The 19,019-nt window shown below is 35.4% G+C and overlaps 1 protein-coding gene and 1 pseudogene across 3 annotated transcripts; one reads left to right on the plus strand and one right to left on the minus strand.

The window, feature by feature from the left end:
* Positions 1 to 2,669: 2,669 nt before the first annotated feature.
* Positions 2,670 to 6,412, minus strand: LOC103343774 (beta-glucosidase 12-like). Of its 2 annotated transcripts, none has more exons than XM_008247413.2 (13): positions 6,192 to 6,412; positions 6,030 to 6,099; positions 5,611 to 5,669; positions 5,424 to 5,499; positions 5,228 to 5,305; positions 5,039 to 5,126; positions 4,686 to 4,941; positions 4,386 to 4,501; positions 4,039 to 4,262; positions 3,920 to 3,951; positions 3,695 to 3,797; positions 3,419 to 3,527; positions 2,670 to 3,302 (listed from the first exon to the last, which is right to left on the minus strand). In XM_008247413.2, exons 1-13 carry the CDS (start codon positions 6,369 to 6,371, stop codon positions 3,059 to 3,061), a joined length of 1,635 nt encoding a protein of 544 aa, XP_008245635.2. In that variant the 5' UTR covers positions 6,372 to 6,412; the 3' UTR covers positions 2,670 to 3,058. The 2 variants fall into 2 exon arrangements, with proteins under 2 accessions (XP_008245635.2, XP_008245634.2); XM_008247412.3 differs by having other exon boundaries at positions 3,920 to 3,954.
* Positions 6,413 to 13,358: 6,946 nt separating this feature from the next.
* LOC148921539 (E3 ubiquitin-protein ligase RSL1-like) lies at positions 13,359 to 15,463 on the plus strand (annotated as a pseudogene). Its single transcript, XR_016125525.1, has 3 exons — positions 13,359 to 13,747; positions 13,985 to 14,743; positions 15,187 to 15,463. The product of XR_016125525.1 is annotated as an E3 ubiquitin-protein ligase RSL1-like (transcript).
* Positions 15,464 to 19,019: the final 3,556 nt, after the last annotated feature.

Raw genomic sequence — 19,019 nt, forward strand, 5'->3', positions numbered from 1 at the left:
TTAATCAAAAGATGGGCCTTGTGGCTCTTGGGCTCTATGATTTAAATTAAAATAGTAGTTATTCATTACCCAAGTCTCTATTGTCCCCTTTTAATTTTTTACTTTTCCAGAGTTATTGCCCGTATAAAGAGTTTAGCACTTTCACGTTTAATACTCTATTATACATGTACGTATGTATTTTTGAATAATATATTCGTGTTCTATACATGTGTCACGTTTTTAAAAAAGGAAATGTGGATTAGTCGTATTGTACATGTATATACGTATTTCTATATTTAATACATGTATTTTTTACAAAATTTGCAATAAGACACACAAAATTCACGTATTATACAAATAATTCTCACATACAATTGAATAAGAATAATATATGTTATAAAAATTATATTACAATATTATATAGTGGCCGATTAATATCTACTTTGGATATGTTGAAACTAGCAACTTAATATGTATAAAGTACAAACTAATGCAATTAGGAGGGTCCTTTTTTCTTTATTTTTTTAAAATTAAATAGTATAGCCGAGCGGCTATACTACGATTTTTTTATATAAAAAATAATAATTTATATGCCTAGTCATACTATTTGTGTTATATCTGAAATGTTGATGAATGTTCACATCTATCACTCTAATTGTTGCTAACACAGGAGATGCCTAGATTGACGGGCCCTTCTAAGTGCCTAGGTTGTCACATAGTTATCTTCTAAGCTTGCAGGGATTTGAATGTTATATATGTTGTGCATCAGTGTTATGCTTATATGTTATGTCTATGACTGGTTATTGACTAGTCATATTGTCTCCATGTTTATTTGATCATTATTGTCATACATCTGTCCATTGGGATTTTAATTTACCCCCTTTACATAAGTACCAATTAGAGAGAGAGAGAGAGAGAGAGAGAGAGAGAGAGAGAGAGTGAGTGATGGAGACAAGATAGACAAAGAGCTCGAGTGGTTGGCATGTGTGTTTTTTTTAAATTTTGTCCTGCATAACTTGCGCGTTGGCATGCCCAAGCCCAACAAAAGCCAAAAGTTTTTATTTTTTTTAAAATTATTTGTACTATATATTATTTTTTTAATACCACCGGTCCGTTTGGTTAAACAAGTGGTTTTAAATATTGCAAACTGTACACCGAACCATATACCCAAAATTCCAAAATCTTGTTACATAGAGAAATAAAAAAATAAGACTGTCCACACTGCAAACAATTGTCATCAGAAGTCCAAAATTGCAGTCATTAGGAATAGCCATGAACACAGGCCAACCCTCATGTGGTGGCTGAGGCAAAATTACACAACAGGAATAATATCATTTACTTTCTCTTCTAACGTATTTAAAGAGTCTACAAAGCATATACTGTTCCATTGTTCCTAGGCCCAAGCAGTTTGGTTTGGTTCACCTCTAAACCATAAAGTGATGTCCAAAGATTTACCACAATTGGGAACTGGCTGTCTAGTTGATGGCTATGCTCAGTGTGGTGAAGAAGGATAGAGAGTGGGCTTTGTCTCTTATGAGATTTTTGCTTTGGGAAAGGCTCGTTGCTCCTTTGTGTTCAATGGTTAATTATGTGATTGATCCCCACCGTGTAATCCAAAATGGGGTGTCAGCTGCTATGAAGTATACCCAGGCTAATTCTCCTATATTTGATCGGGAAGCGGTGGCTTTGGTTGATGAGGGAGAGGCTTCTTCTTGGCAACCCCAAAAACCTGGCTACTTAAAACTTAATAAAGATGGGGCCTGGATGAAAGAGAGAAAAAGGCTGGCCTTGGTGCGATGATAAGAAATGAGATGGGCATTCTATGCGGTGAGGTGAGTGCTCCTACATCTGTGGTTTGCAACTTGCTAGTCAGCTCTATACATAGGTGTCGATCGAAGGGTGACACTATGAGCTTTAACAGGGTAGTTTAACATAGCTCATGCATGAGGTGAGTCCCTCTAGAATATACCGACAACAAAATCGATTGAACAAGTTTGACGTTTGAATGCTGGTTGTTATAAAACATAACTATTAATTCATATTTCTACATTTCAGTGCACTTTTTCTGCAAGTATTTGTACACTTGTCTGTACATGTTGTTTATGCAATTTTGTATTGAAGTGTTTATGCACATTCTATGCAAGTGTTTACAGTTTTTATGTAAGTTTGATAAGGTAAATGTGGAATAGGTTGACGGTTGCCGCGGCCAGCAAATGTTGAATTAGTTGCGAGAGGAAATTGGGATTCGGTGCAAGTGAGATCAAATTGGATGGTATATTGCACAAGAAGAAATATGGTAGATGTAAATATAATTACAGAGAAAAAAAAGTCTCTCATGGTGGCCGATCACAATGGCTGGATTTCTTTTGGAAAAATAAATTATCATCTTGTTTAGAAAGAAAGCTAAAGTTTATGTGGCGTAAGGAGTATTGTATTGAAATTAAAACATATATAAGCTAAAGTCTATGTATAATTTGTACACATGAAATTAATTATGCAAGCAACATTAGTTTTCTTTTGAAGAAAAGTATTGTCCTGATAGCCGACTTGACGTTTTCTCAAATAAGCACCTGATCGAGCATTTTCTTTTGAATTTTTAATAGGATCTATATCTTGTTCTAAATTCATTTCAACTTAAAACAAACTAGATGCCTTAAGCAGCAAATATTTCTGTCAGGGCTCAACATCTATTTATTTTAGTTTTTATTTTTATTTATAACGTTTATATTTAGAAGAAATTACATTTATAATTTAGCCGTAAAGGGCACTGATCACAAGGACTAATACAAACACATGAAGGATACATCAACAACATCTAGACAATAAGGTATCCCTCCAACCATATCCACAACCGACCAAAGCACCTCCGCCGCATAAAGTCAACAAACTTGGATAAACGAGGCACGTCAACAACATAAAGTAAAATTAAAACTAAACCCTCACAAGGAAAGACAACTAACTCATAATGAGTGTTGCAACTTATTCCGACTCAAAAAAAGTCAAACAAAAAGTTAAAACATGAAAAACAACTCGCACAACCACTATGGAGGAGCCATTGTACTTTATCCATCCTTGGGATTCAAATTTGATACACAAATTTGGTAGCCCTACCATTATTGTTCCCACATCTTCGGATTTTCTTCTTAGTAATTGAGGATCTCTTGAGAAAACTTTTGAACCAGTGCGTCGATAGTTTTGAGTGTCTTTCCAGTCCATTGTCGTAATCAATATAGTTAATACCAAATCGAACAGTATATCCTTCGCTCCATTCAAAGTTGTCTAGCAAAGACCATGCAAAGTATCCCTGCACATTAGCACCTTCCCTACAAACACCCCAAAAAAAGAAGAACATAATTGGTTCAATGTAGTGATTAAATAACCGAAATGTAGGAAGGCCAAAACGTATATAGCCTTAATTAATTTGTTGACAAAAACTTACTTAATTGCTGCTTGGAGGTAACAGAGGTGGCGATAGTAGTAGTCAATTCTATTAGCATCATCAAGTGCTTGCTCAAGTGATAATTTGGGATTATTGAACTCATCCATGCCTGCAATATGACTTGGTATCAAATGCATACAATTTGTTTAACCAAAGAAAAAATGTACATTTAGTTTTAAGTTTAGAGATTACAACACTTCACTTCATTTTACACCATTATACATATATGTGAAACATTGATGATGCAATTAATTAATGTTTAAAAATATTAATTACCATTCTCAGTAATGTACATAATTGGATCATTATACTTTTCCTTTGTGTAGAGTACAAGATCGTAAAGTCCTTTTGGGTAAACATATAACCAGTCTGAAGCAGCCTGCAACCCATTTGAAGATCAACGAGACTATTAGGACTTTATGTGTACGTGGAAGACAAAATATATGCATAGGTATTAATTCTCAAAATCCCAATAACTTAAGCTAATAATTTATTGCGTACCCGTGGACCAATGGGGACCCCATTAAGATCAGCTGCTACAACATAAATAAATATGAACATTAGGATCTAATTATTAGGAGAACTACATTAATTTCTTGAAATTTTCAATTTGTACTCACTTGTAACATTAACATGAACATCTGTTAGGTAGCTTGGAGGTGTAGGTACAGAATAATCCTTAGGATAAGCGCTTGCATATCTAGCAGAGTAGTAGTTTACTCCAATATAGTCATATGACCCACTCAGCGACTTGGATTGTTCTTCCGTGAAATTCGGTAACCGTGCACCAAGAATAGATCGCATGATCTGCGGGTAGTCACCTCTTGTCAATGGATCCATAAACCTATGAAAATTCCAAACGTGAACTTATAACATTATATAAAGCACCACGGGCTACCTAACTGAAGTTATAATTCAAAAATAAAGCATTTAAATGAGTTGATATATAAATTAATAATACACTTACCATCCATACATAAAATCCAAAGCTTGAAATGCAGCGTCTTTATCTTGTTGTGACTCCGAAGCGGGCTCAAACCAATGTGATACAACTGTTATTCCTATGACACCATTTTGACATGCCTGCTCCAGAATGATAAGTAATTGTTTTTTAATTTTTTTCATTTAGAGCCAAAAAAAATATATATATTATTACAACCATTGTTTATCTGAATGTAAAAAGTATTCCCACTTATATTGTTACATAATACTAGTTACTAGTTGGAACCCAATGTTCTGAAAGAAAAAAAAAGACTAATGAAAGTACCTGATATTTTTCCCTGTACAATTTTACAGCAGCTGCATGAGCAAGGAGTAGATTGTGTGTCACCAAATATGGTTCAGTACCCGAATCTCCACCAAGGCAGTTTGGGTTATACCAATCAGAGCATCGTCCTGGTGCATGGATCCCAATTGTGTAACCATGGTTACTAATGGTATATGGCTCATTAAGTGTGGTCCAATGCTTTACTCGATCGCCAAATTCCTTATAACAAAGATCTGCGTATGCTTTAAAGTCATCGCTGCGTGTACACATTTAAAAATGTATTTATTGTATATAATAGTATTTATATAATTAAGTGATCAATATTATACAAAGGATGGAATTTGTCCACTTACACAATATGAGGGCTTAACAAACCACCATATTCGTCTTCTAAGGCTTGGGGAACATCCCAGTGGAAGAGTGTCACTAATGGCTCTATACCTATATATAGCATGACAAGTAAAGGAAAATTAAAAGTTTGATTAATCAACTGCAGGTACTGTGATATTAGGAGGATTTTATGAGATTGGGAGCTGTATCACCATTGCGTAGGAGTTCATTGGTGAGATTATTGTAGTATTCGATTCCTTTCTTGTTAATTCCACCACTTAGTTTTCCATCTAATAATAATTAAAACAAAACAAGAAAAATATAAGCCAATACCAATCATGAAATAGGAATTAAATTGAATAAAAGATGTTAAACGTTAAAGCGATTGGATGCGGATGATCAACTTACTTGGTAACAATCTGGACCATGAGATAGAGAACCTATAAGCATCCAACCCCATATCCTTCATAATTGCCACATCTTCCTATAATGACACAAAAGATGTACATAATTATAAATAAATAAAAAGCTAAAAATTAAGTATATCATCTTTAATGTTGTGTTCAAATTCAATACAATTATGTGATTTTCAAACCTTATAACGGTGATATTGATCAATAGCAACATCTCCATTGCTACCATCAGTTATCTTTTCTGCGATCAATCAAATGTAATTTTAGTTATAAATGAAGAAACAAATTAATTTAGCTATCTAGATATTTAAATAGGGGAATTAATGCTAGCAACCTTCACCCTCATTCAATTTTTTACAACTTTCTAACTATCTTCTTTGATCTAGGGGAGTTGTCAGATCTTTGCTGGGTAAGGTCATAGATTCTACGCAGTTCCCACTGAGCACTTTGTAAGTGAAGAATAACTAATTTCCATGAAGCATTGGCTTGTTTATACATTGTTTATAGCTTTTGAAATGAAGTAACTGATCATCAATTTAGTCACCTAAAAAAATAGAAAATAGAAGATTTGTTAACTAGTTGATTGTTTGATTCAACAGACCTGGATGCTCATGGGTGAAGTTATCCCATACGCTTGGTCCTCTACCGTCTATGTTTGCAGCACCTTCTAACTGAAATGCACACACAGATATATATATATATATATATATAAAACACGATTTACAATATTCATAAATGAGACATGCTCCCAGAATGCACTGACTTGGTAAGCTGCTGTAGCTGCGCCAAATGTGAACCCTGGAATAAGAGTATCGAAATGGGTCCTGTTGAGAGTTGCACAAACAATGGGTGGATCTGTCCTGGCAGCATTGGTATTTGCCAATGCAAAGCCAAGGAGAAGCAGCACCACACACAAGAGCAAAGAGCGGAATTGCAATGCCATAACTGAGTGGAGGGTTTTTGATGATCGAGCTAGGTGTGCTCTTCCTGCTATATTGCATGGGGTTTATATAGAGGGAGTACGTAACTTCTACACGTGAAAATAATAATTCAAAATCATTTTTATTTCTTTTTTGCTTTCTTTTTTGTAAAGCCAAGCGGGCTTTAAAGCTAAAGTACGGGGACAGACACTGAAAAGTTGGGACCTTCCTTTTTTTCCCTTTCTCTATACTAGTGTATAGAAAAGCAATCCAAAGATTCCACTGGGTCCACCTTCAGAGTCTGGTTTTGCTCCCGTGCCCTAACCTCTGGTTTTGGAAAGATAATCTAATTGCACCCTTCTCCATTAATGTTTTCTATCCTATCTCCATCAATTGGCGTTAATTGCTCAAAACAAATTTCTCTCTCATGGAAACTCTTGCTCATCTTTATGGGCGAACTCTTCCTCATTGGTTCCTTAGTATTTCTCTCTCAAAAACAAGAAACTATTTCTCTCTCATTGTTAATTGATCTTCCATGCAAAATAGACCTAAGATTGTTGAGACTGATTCTGATATGGAAAGAAAAGAGATTGTGGAAAATAATGATAAAGGAAGAAGAAGAAGAAGAAGAAGGGAAGTTGCTGGTTCGATGTTAGATTCTTTAGGGAATAATCAAGTATTGTTATATATTATTGTTCTTCTTCTAAGTGTGAGGAAATTGGTAATCATCTTTGTAAATGAACTTGTAAATCAACACAAGTACGCAATAGTCTAAAGAAAGATTTAAGATTGTGGACTAAAAAGATATATACATCAAGGTATTAAGTTTTTTCTGAATTGGACACCCATGTTTTTTTCGTTCTTTGTCCAACAGCCATTGCTTATAGTGCACCTTCTATATAGATTTCATATATAATAAAATACGACGTTGCCTTTCTATTTAACTCTCAGGATTATGTGAATGGTCTTGGCATTATTCTCCGTTGTTTTGTTATACCATGTGATTATGTCATTCCACTCCAATATCTGTCCTACTTAAGCGGGTGTTTGGAAATTACAAGTGACTTAGTTGATATTGTGTTACATATTTTCCATGAAAAGAAAGAAAATAACTTCGTTCATAAGCAGTAAGCTGTAGGAGAAATAGAATTGAGAGGAAATACTTTTTTATATATTTTTTATACTACATATGTGGGTTAGGCTACTTTTCATGATATTGACCACGCCGCAGTTGCGCTCAACTTCAAATCCCCATAAGTGTAGTTCGAATTTAGGCGCAACAAGATGGGCACTTCAATCTTGGGGGAGGAAAATCGATCTCGAGTGCCATAATGTGGGCACATTACCTTGGCCAACTAACCCAACTCACATTTGCAAAAAAACAAAAGTTGTAAGGAAAGAAATAATTGATAGAAGAAATAATTTTTAATGAATACATAAATTTCTCTCATAATTGTGGCATGAAAAACATATTAACTGCAAACTATTAACCACATGGTTACTTTAATTTACATAGGGTTAATTTCAGTTTGGTACCTTAATAGTACAACTACGAGGTACCAAACTAAAATTAACCCATTTACATATGCCAAACTTTGAAAGGGGTGGTAAGGCTTAAGGGTGGTCAGAAAAATGCACTGAAAAAAAGGACATGGCATAATATTTACTCTCAACACGTCCTCTCACCTTTTAAGTGACTTGAACTACTTTCACTCTTGAATAATGTGCAAGTGCCAAAAAAGAGAGGCTAATCTGCAAGTAATAGAAGTGGAAAAGAAAGTAGCTTTAAACCCCACGGCCAGACACACCCGCACCCGCCTACTGCCCCACCTATTCACCCAACCCCAAAGCCCAACAAAGAGAGAGAAGGTGGATTCCGCTTTGTGATCACATTCACAGCACTTTTATTGCATCTCTGCTTGACTTGAAGCCTAGAAGAGAAGGGGGGGCGCACTGCTTAAGAAGTTAGAGGTGGCTGCGCTCTGTTGTTACATGTGCTTCAAAAAAGAGATAAGGTGGATTCCGCTTTGTGATCACATTCACAGCACTTTTATTGCATCTCTGCTTGACTTGAAACCTAGAAGAGGAGGGGGTGTTTCTGTTGTTACATGTGCTTCAAAAAAGAGAGAAGGTGGATTCCGCTTTGTGATCACATTCACAGCACTTTTATTGCATCTCTGCTTGACTTGAAACCTAGAAGAGGAGGGGGGGCGCACTGCTTAAGAAGTTAGAGGTGGCTGCGCTCTGTTGTTACATGTGCTTCAAATATTTAATGTTTTAGGTCTGTAAGAGTGGTTATAGTATTTATCGCTTACTATTATTGATGAAATAAAAAAAGAAAAAGGGATTACTTTTTAGATACCTTATCAAAATTCAGGTAAGGTGTCAATCTCTAAGGGCCGACGTATGACAATCTGAAGATGAAAATGTTCCACATTGGAAAGTTAATGAACCTAGTAAGGGCTTATGAAGAGTTGAGCTACTCTTCCTTTTGCCAATTACTTTTGGAGTGAACCTCATCTTCCTTTATTGTATCATAGCACATTTGTTCACGTGTGAAACCTCAACTTCTGCTTAGTTGTGGCGATTGTCCTTAAATAATACCTCAATCACATTTTGGTCCTCCAATTTCTATCGTGCTTAAATTGGGGCTCTCGTTGCATAGCATGTATTCTCAATATACGTCCTCTTCCCAGTAGCCTGACTTACTTTTAATTGAGTCATGTGCAAGTAATAGAAAGAAGATTTAGCCCCATACTACGACCCAGCTATCCTGCTCTACACCTACCCATCATCTCACAGGTACCCCCGAAGTCATCAGACGACCAAGAAAAGTTGTGTGTTTGCTCTGTGATGCCAGCTTTTTTTTGACTTTCGACCCCAACATCAAGAGAGGGGGTTTAAAAAAATTTCGAAAGTTCATTCATCTACTGAGAATTTTCTTTCATACCGATTATTAGACGAATTGAAAAAAACTATGTTGAAGAAAAATTCTGGCCGCAATGTTTAAGAAGTTAGTATAAAAGCTGCTATGTTGTTACATGTGCTTCAAATATTGAATGCTCTAGGTTTGTAAAAGAGCCATAGTATTTATTTGCTTACTGATTATTTTTTAGATATCTTCAAGTTTATTAGAATTCTGATTAGGTGTCAATCACCAAGGGCCAAGAACCTTCACATGGTAGTTTAACAAGTCGAACAGTTGAACTTGTCATTGTATAAAGACAGACTCCCGTTATTAACCTTACTAGTCTCTTTGCACGAGAAGCCCTTTTTTTTTTCACGCAGGCTTTCCACGACTTAAAAGATTGCCATGGCGAGAGACTAATTATTCTATAAGGCACTGGAGCCAAACAAAACAGCATGACTATAAAAGCAATAAAAACATGAACTATCATCTGATCAGTAGATCAAGGCCAATGCCATAAGCTATCATCTTCAAGGGGCTAGTAACTACAATAAGGCCCGTTTGGTTCACAGAATGGATTTGAGGGAAAATCACTTCCCATGTCATTTCCCAAAGAATCGGAAATGAAAGATTCATTTCCCAAGTTTGGTAATGTCGGAAAAGTAACCGGGAGATTTCACTTTGTTTTGTCAAGTGGCGGCTAATCGGTGGGGTCCTTTTTTTGTATTAAAAATAGTATAGCCACACGGCGAGACTCAGTTTTTTCTATTTTTCATGAATAGCCGCACGGCTATACTATTTTACTCGTGAACACCAAAGGGCTGTGCGTCTGTAACATATACCTATTAATTAGACTGATTCCTAGCTTCCAACCATTGTTAATAAGCTAATCGGTGGTGTCCTAATTCTATTATAATTGATATGAATATCCAATTTATATTGCTTGGTGATGAAGTAGAGTCTTTATTGAATTTGTTGATGGGAAGAATTCAATTAGGTATAAAAAGAAGGGTCCTTGTCTTTGCAAGAAGTTACACGCATAAAGTACTCAAACCCCATTTAGAGAGAGTGCGATCAAGGGCTTGTAAAAGGGAGAAGACTTTTGTGTTGTTCACACGGCTGCACGGGTTAGTGTTTTTAGTTGTTTATGCTTGAAGACTTACAAAGGATTCAAATATTGTTCAGTCAATTCTTATCTTCATTATTGTAGTTCACATTTCATTAGAAAAAAAAAAATACCATGCTTAGTGGCACATCCTTCACCTTTTGTTCAATGCAATTGATAGAGGCGGTTGACATTTTACAAATTACAGGTTACAAACACACTTCCTGGAAGCAGCTAGATAGCGGCATTATATAGTCAATCAAGTAACTCTTGTGTTTATTGGGGGCTATAGCTTCTCGGATCACCTACCCTGCCGGAACTAGCAAAACCATGAGTCTGAAGGAGACTTGTTTGATTTGCTTAAAAGAAACTCCTATTGCTCAAATGTTTCCTATTGGTACTTGCTATCACAAATATTGCTTGTCTTGTATGAAACGTCATGTGGAAGTAAATTAGCAAAACGGGATCGTGGCTCAATGCCCTCATAAACGCTGTAAGTGTGAAGTGAATATTGAAACCTGTGAAAAATTCTTGTCACCTAAACTTGCCAACATTATGATCCAACAAATCAAGGAATGTTCTATTCCTGCTACGGAGAAGGTGTACTGCGCATTTCCGAGGTGTTCTGCGTTGATGTCCAAAAAGGAGGTCTTGGATTGGAACATACCAAGAGTTCTTTTGCTAGCGTGGGAGGCAGGAAGTGCATGAAATGCCATGAGTTATTTTGTATCAATTGCAAGGTTCCTTGGCACTATGATATGAACTGCTATGATTACCAATGATCAGAAACCTATTCCCTCGCAGAAGAGCAATTGCTAAAGTCGCTTGCAATGAAGAAACTATGGCGCCAGTGTACCAAGTGCAAACATATGGTTGAACTTGATAGTGGTTGCTGCCACGTCACTTGCAGGTGCTTTACTCTCCTCCACTCCAATTTGATTAATCTTTTTGGTTTCTTCTGTCCTGCTTTAGTCCCTTTTTATCATTATTTATAAACTTAAAGCAATTTGTTTTTTCGTTGATACAAGCGATATTGGGGGAGTGAGGTTTTTCTCACACACACTGTACTTGAGACCACTCGTCTACAAGTCAAGACTCTTTTCCACTAGGCTAGACCTCGTTGGCATAAACTTAGCAATGTTTTATAGGGATGAATGAACAAGAAAATGACAGTTAAAATAGATACTTATGAAAACAAGATAATTGGGTGAAGTGCCTATGAGTTCTTGTGTGAGAAAAGGGATCAAATTAAGACCCAAAACTCGCAATTCGTTAAGTTTTCTCTTGATTGGTTTATCTCAACCCTCGCCGAGAACACTTAACGCTGCTATTGCCAATTTAAATTCCCAAGTTGTTGTAAAAGGAATCCCTGAAATCCTAATTGGAACCCAAAACCGATCAAAACCAAGTAGGAAACACATTAAAAGCAAGGTACAAAGGTTTAACTGGATCACCTTAGAAGCCCCATACGTAAGATTTCACTGTTACATAACATTGCTAGTAAACTTACTTCTTTGGTTGCACCTTTTTTTTTTTTTTTCTCTTACCGGGAAACTTTGAGAATTAACAATACATTACATTGGGGAGGGGGGCACGTTTTTTTCTCCTACCGGGAAACTTAAGAAAGGTCTGGATGCTGCTACATTTTCATGACTCTGTACCAATCCTTGTTGTTTGTCTCATGTTTGCTTTGTCTTTGTAGATGCGGACATCAGTTTTGCTATACTTGCGGAGCTGAATGGAAGAGTAGAACATGTTCCTGCGTTCTTCAGGATGCACAATATTGTATAGCGCCATTGTTAACTATTATTATGTTTTTTATTCTATTTTATTTTATTTGATTTTATTAATGTTTCATAGACTTACATGTTGTCTATGACTTTGCTTGGTGTGTTAAGATAGGTTAAGCTGGTTTAGTAATTAGTTAGTAGGATGAGATTCCTTAAATGTTGTTGATAGTGGCTAGAGCTTTTGCTCTTTTATCTCCCATTTTTATCTATCTATTTGTAAGATATGCCTATAAATCTGAGTTTCTTGATAACCTTGACACTCGAATTCGCTCCCTCAGTTATGGTCCTCAACGAATTGTGGACAAGCTTAACAACAATGGAAGAGACTAGATACAACCAGTAGGACTTTGCACCGAACATTGCAACAACAATTTGTCGTCCTTTCACGAGGAGGGAGATTCACAACTAGGTAGTCAACCCCTTCAACAAAAGGGGAACTTGATCAAGGATGAAACCTTCCAAAATCAACATTTGAAGAAATGGGACTTGTTACATATTATTATGTTTTTATTTTATGAATATGGGTAAATTTCACTTCACTACCCGGAAGTTTCTTGAAATTCAAACTTTACTACATCAAGTATTTTTTGTATCAACTTCGTACCTAAAGTTTGACTTTTCTATCATGTTTATACATCCGTTAGTCATTCTGTCAAATACTTTGTTAAATGATGACATGACAGGATTTTATGCCACATGATGTGGCATGTTGTTTTCTCAAACAATGATGTGGTTTAATGATTCGTCTATATTTTGCCACATAGAATAAAAAGTTAAATAAATTTTTTTCACAAACGTAATTCGAAAATTTGTAATCAGTAAGAATCTAAGATTTAAAAATAAAGTAATAAATTCAAGAAAACCAAAGATTAATGAGAAGCCTCTAAATTGTCTGGAATACTAAATCTTGTGTACAACAAACAAATACAAGGTGCATGCAGAGAGTATTGCAACAATGAAACTGAAAGTTATTAATAGAAGAATTGCGGAGAAGAAATTGGAAAAAGCCAGCCACCATTAAACAGATCAAGGAGATAAGATCAATATATAAGACTTATAAAAATATTTAAAGATTAACTTCAGAAAAATAAAGGATTTAAATTTATCAATTAAAGAAAACCATTGATAGATTTTTTCTCTCAAGAAATAGGAAATTATTGTTGACTGTAAAACCCTTCGTTTCTACTCATAAACCAGCCTTAATTACATGCTCTCTTCTATACAAAAAGGAAGTCGTAATGACCACCTCTCTCTCTCTCTCTCACAACCCATCGAGAGGCCTCGTCACCTCCGCCTTCATTTATCATCAAAGGCTTTGGTGACGAGCGACTGTTTCAAATTGTACTGCAAGGGTTTGCTGAGGGAGGAAACCCTTGATATTTGGGGTAGGAAGGTGGTGGTGGTTGGGGCTGGAGTTGCCATCTGTGATCGCAGGGACAACTTGATATTCGAAAGTAGGAAGAATCTCAAAAGTTTGAATCATTTTGCTGTGCGGAGCAGGAAAACAGCTGAGCTTTTGGCTCTCATTGACGGCTCTCACTTTGAAGTTGAAAAGGGTCGTATTTTTTGTGTTATGATTATCTGATTTACCAATATGTGAGTTTTTAAACTACTTAGCCTCGTTTTCTCTTATCAGTCTTATATTCATGTATTAACAACGTTTTCTCTCACTAAGAAATTCTTTTTTTCTTGATGATATGATCCAAAAGAGGATTCAAATGATATTCAGCAAGCCAAGTTTTATTATTAATTTAATGCTTATCCTCATTATTGTAGTTAACATGAGTTTAATGCAAATAATTGATAGAGGTGATTGACATTTTATTGTCACAGGTCACGAGCACACTTCCTGGAAGTAGCGAGATTGCAGCATTAGTCACTCAAGTGACTCGTTTAGAAAAAAGTTTGCATATTGCAGCCCTTGTCTTGTGTTTAGAGGTGGCATTAAGTTTGCTTCGAAACTTGCAATTGAAGCTACAGCTTTTCAGAGCACCTCCTCTGCAGGAACTTGCAAAGCCATGAGTGTGAAGGAGACTTGTTTGATTTGCTTCGAAGACACTCCTATTGCTCGAATGTTTTCAATTGGTACTTGCCATCACAAATATTGCTTGGCTTGTATGAAACATCATGTGGAAGTAAATTTGCAAAGCGGGATCCTGGCACAATGCCCTCATAAAGACTGTAAGTGTGAAGTGAATATTATAACCTGTAAAAATTCTTGTCACCTGAACTTGCTGACGTTATGATCGAACGAATCAAGGAGTTTTCTATTCCTGTCACGGAGAAAGTTTACTGCGCATTTCCGATGTGTTCTGCCTTGATGTCCAAAAAGGAGGTCTTGGAACATACCAAGACTTCTTTTGTTAGTGAGGGAGGCAGGAAGTGCATGAAATGCCAGCGTTATTTTTGTGTCAATTGCAAGGTTCCTTGGCACTATGATATGAGCTGCTATGATTACCAAAGATCAGAAACCTATTCCCTCGCAGAAGAGCAATTGCTAAAATCGCTTGCAATGAAGAAACTATGGCGGCAGTGTTCCAAGTGCAAACATATGGTTGAACTTGATAGTGGTTGCTACCACATCACTTGCAGGTGCTTTACTCTGATCCACTAAGTTTGATCAATCTTTTGATTTCTTCTGTCCTGCTTCAGTTCCTTTAAAAAAACATAAACTTAGGATTAACCTAATCACCTTAAAAGTCAAATGAGGAATAAGTGATAATCTACTCTAAAATAATCTAACATATGAGGAGGAAGATTCGAACCTAGGTGCAAGGGGACGGACACGCTGTCCTGGCCAATTGGCCTAATCCAATCCGCTCTTTGACCGTGTATATAATAACCTGAAAGAAAGTTATCACATGAGGGGGATAGTTGAGCAGCAACCACACATTATTTGATGATCAAGCCATATATGTATATATATTACTGGGTCGCTCCTAGTAAAAGTTCCAAGTTTTTGGCTTTGGATACTTGAATATCCGTTCCCTTTACTCTGTTGTTTGTCTCTAATGTTTTGCAATGTCTTTATGTAGATGTGGACATCAGTTTTGCTATACTTGCGGAGCTCAATGGAAGAACAAGACAGCAACATGTTCCTGCCCACTCTGGGATGAGCATCACATTATACAGCCATAACGATTGAGAAGTGTAAAACAGATTGGCTGATCCAGTCATGTTTTTCTTTCTTCTTTATTTTCTTTTAGTTTATTTATCATGGAAAGATGTGGTTGTAACTTGTGAAGAGAGAGGGAGGGATGGAAAGAGTGTAAAACCACTTTGCATTGCTCTAGCTTCTATAATAAATTATTTTCAATCTCTTCTTTTTCCATTTAAATAAATTGTCCAAACCGTATGTTTAATAAATAAAAAATAACCATGAAATAAGAAAATAATAACAACATCAAACATGTCTCGAATTGTTCAATATTTTGAACCTACCAATATTATATTGTAGTCATTATTATTCATAAGAAACCATGACAATTAGATCTCTCGGATTCATTTGCAAACGTAGGATCATATGTAGCTTGGAAAAGTTGACTATTGGTATCATGATTAATTTGCAAATCTTTTAAAAGTTATTGAACATAAAATAAAGAAGGGATATGTGAATCATGGCTCCAAGCATCATATGAAGCTTGTCGGTACCACACTCCTTGTTTCCACTGGAAGAGGGTGTATGTATTCCTGCTGCTGCTGGTGGCGGTGCTGCGAAGAGACTTTCACTGGATGAGGGTGTATGTACCCCTGTTGGTGGTGGCAGCGCGAAGTACATAGGATCAAGACAATAATCAGATCAATCAGACAAAACATAAAATACACTATAGAACATTAGATTGTCATTCTTAAAGCACATGATGTTATTTTACTTCCCTAGCCACCATTGAGTGAAAATGTCAATGACAAGTCTAATGTTATGTAAAATGACCACCTTTTAAGAGACTCAACCCCACGATATGTAGTGTTAAGATTTCAGGGAGTACAAAGCTCAGCAGTAGTTGTGGGGTTTATCACATCAGATCTCGACGTTAGTAGTAGTAGAACCATTCATTACAAGGTTAAATACCTTTTTGATCACTGGGTTTTACACAAAAATTTAATTTGGTCATTGAGAAAAAAATGTAGCCAATTGGTCACTGTGTTTCCTAAAATTTACAATTTATAGACATTCTGTTAATTTTAATTTTTATTTTTTTAGAAAGCATGTTTAGTCTTCTTTCTCTATCTCCACGAGTTAGGACATATTGTGCTATTAGGGTTTAACAAATTGGGAAAAATCTTGGGATGAAATCAAAATTATGAGGTATAAGGTCATGGATTGGATGCTATATTGAAGCCTAACTCAATTGAATGAGAACCATATTGTGACTTCGGATGGCAAGGAGACGTAAGCAAGGTGATAGAGACCCAAAATATATTGATAAGTTGTTGATTCCATTTTAATTTGGTTTGGCTTTTTGATTTTCCTTATACCTCAATATACCCTAATTTGTGGAGTTAGAGGAAGAAAACTGAAGGTGCTTCCTAAAAATAATGCACTTAATGAAATATAACGGAATGTCTATAAATCGTAAACTTTGGGAAATACAATGTCCAATTTGGCTAAATATTTTTCGCAATGACCAAATTGAATTTTAATATTCTTCAACACTCGTTTGTTTGATTCAAGTCTAATTCGGGGCTTCAATTTTGGGGTTTGATTCGGGGTTTGGGTTTAATCTGACCTAGTCAACTAGCATGCTTTGATACTATGTTAAGATTTCAGAGAGACGAGTTAGCATCCCACTACTAGCAATACAGATGTTGTCCCAACTTAACTACTTACAAAGCCCAGAAGTGTAGAATTTTATCACAAAAAACCTCGATACTATTAATAATGGAACCATATTCATTATATGGTGTATTTGATTTGGCTAAGTTTTCGTTGTGAGACTTCAATATTCTTCAACACATAGAACTATATTAAAACAATTTCGAAAAAATCTATGTTTGTGCAAATAATCTCACGAGATAATATTCGCTTCTAGATTCTTTAACCTTTAATCTCCCTTCTCTCTCCTCCTCGATTCCTGTAAAAAAGACTGGAGTAAATAGACCACACCTATAATACACCAAAAAAAATTCAAGGTGGATTTTCATATTTTAGTGAAAAATAATATTTTGTGGAGAATGATTATGGGTATTTTATTAAGTGATTTTTGGATTGAGATCATTAAAGTAAGTGTGTTTAATTTGAAGTTGGACAAACATGACCAAAATACCCCTATGTGTGGATAATTACTAAAATACCCTTGTAGGCCAAAAAAAAAAACAATTTTGATTGAAACATGGAGGCATCAAACCACCCTCCTCCCATTCTTCCCCTCTTGCCTCAAGCTTCCAAATTTGCAATTATGAAAGTGGTGAGTCACCTATTCTAAATTGATGACCCACCTAGCCTAAGATTCCTTAATTAATCATGAATGTATTCTCTTCCTCCCCATTCATTGTATTATCACTCTAAATTGATGACTCACCTCTAAGAATCTTCAATCATGAAATTATTCTTATCCTCATCATTCATTGTATCATCCCTTTCTTCTTCATTCACATATTTTCATCCTCATTCTTCTTTGTTCTTCTTCAAAAATTCAAAAATTCGTCACTTCCTTGGAGCAGATGAGAACTCAAATTTAGAGAGCTCAAATGAGAAAACTTCCTTCATGAAAGTCGTTCATTTACGTGATTCCTATAACATACTCCATTTTCACCTTAATCCGATTAGTATTGACTCCGAACACTTGGTATGATCACAGTATGTTTACCATTTTCGGATTTCACAGTAGTATGATCGGTTTCAGAATATTTCTATGACTTCTTGTACTCAAATGACTTTGGTTCCTTCATAAAAGTTGTTCGAAATTATGTCTATTATAACATATCAAAAATTTAGATTGATCGGACTTCTATAGCCACCTTGGGAAAGTTTAGAGTGGAACTTGTTCTTTGATTATATTGAATTTCTTGTTATAGATGTTTACTTTCTCTCAAATGGTTTGTTACTTGTCATTCAATTGATAAAATTAGCCACTATCTTTTCAAGTAAATGATTCTTTGAAGGTTTGAAAGCTCATCTTCTTATTGTCTCTTTGAGTACTAGTTGTAAATCAAGTATTGGTTAGATTGCCTCAATGACATATATTTCTTTCAAAGTGCGTTTCTGTGAAGTTCTAGACTATTTCGATGTGATTTTGTACCAATTTTATTCTGGGATTTTGTTACATCAAAATTGATATCTCAAGGGTTATTTCAAAGTTGGTTTTGTGCCATTTGAATTTAAATTGAATTTTGTGAAATTTCAAAGTAAAGACTATGTTGTGGGAATTGTTTTGATTCTACCGCATGCCATGTTTGAATACTTCCTGAACTTGGATTTTTATGAAATTTTGACATGTTTTACTTTCACGTATTTTCTTCAAATCTAGAAAGTTTTATCCATTTTGGTTGTAAATTGAAATTTTGGTGAGTTTTCAAAATAAAGTGTACAAACTTGAAAAAAAGAAAGAAGAGAAAGAACATTTTGCAGCCTAGTTTGTTTTGGTTCTACTTTGACATGCTTCCTTAACCCTAATTTCCTTCAAATTTTGATATTTTTAATTTTTCTATGTCTAGTTGTGATCTGAATTTTTTTACATTATTTTGATTTAAACTCAATATTTAATGAATTTTCAAAGTTAACGTGTTCCAACCTAAATGTTTAGCAAAACTGAAGTTTTTGTTTTAAATTGATGTTTTAAATTTTCTTTATGAGTCTAGAGCCGAACCATCTGATTTTAAACATCCCAAAGAGTAGAACAATTATAGCAAGGGAATAGTTTGGTTTTTC

This window comes from Prunus mume, linkage group LG1 (genome assembly GCF_029339155.1).
Source record: "Prunus mume cultivar Tortuosa linkage group LG1, ASM2933915v1, whole genome shotgun sequence".
In the NCBI taxonomy this organism is placed as follows: Eukaryota; Viridiplantae; Streptophyta; class Magnoliopsida; order Rosales; family Rosaceae; genus Prunus; species Prunus mume.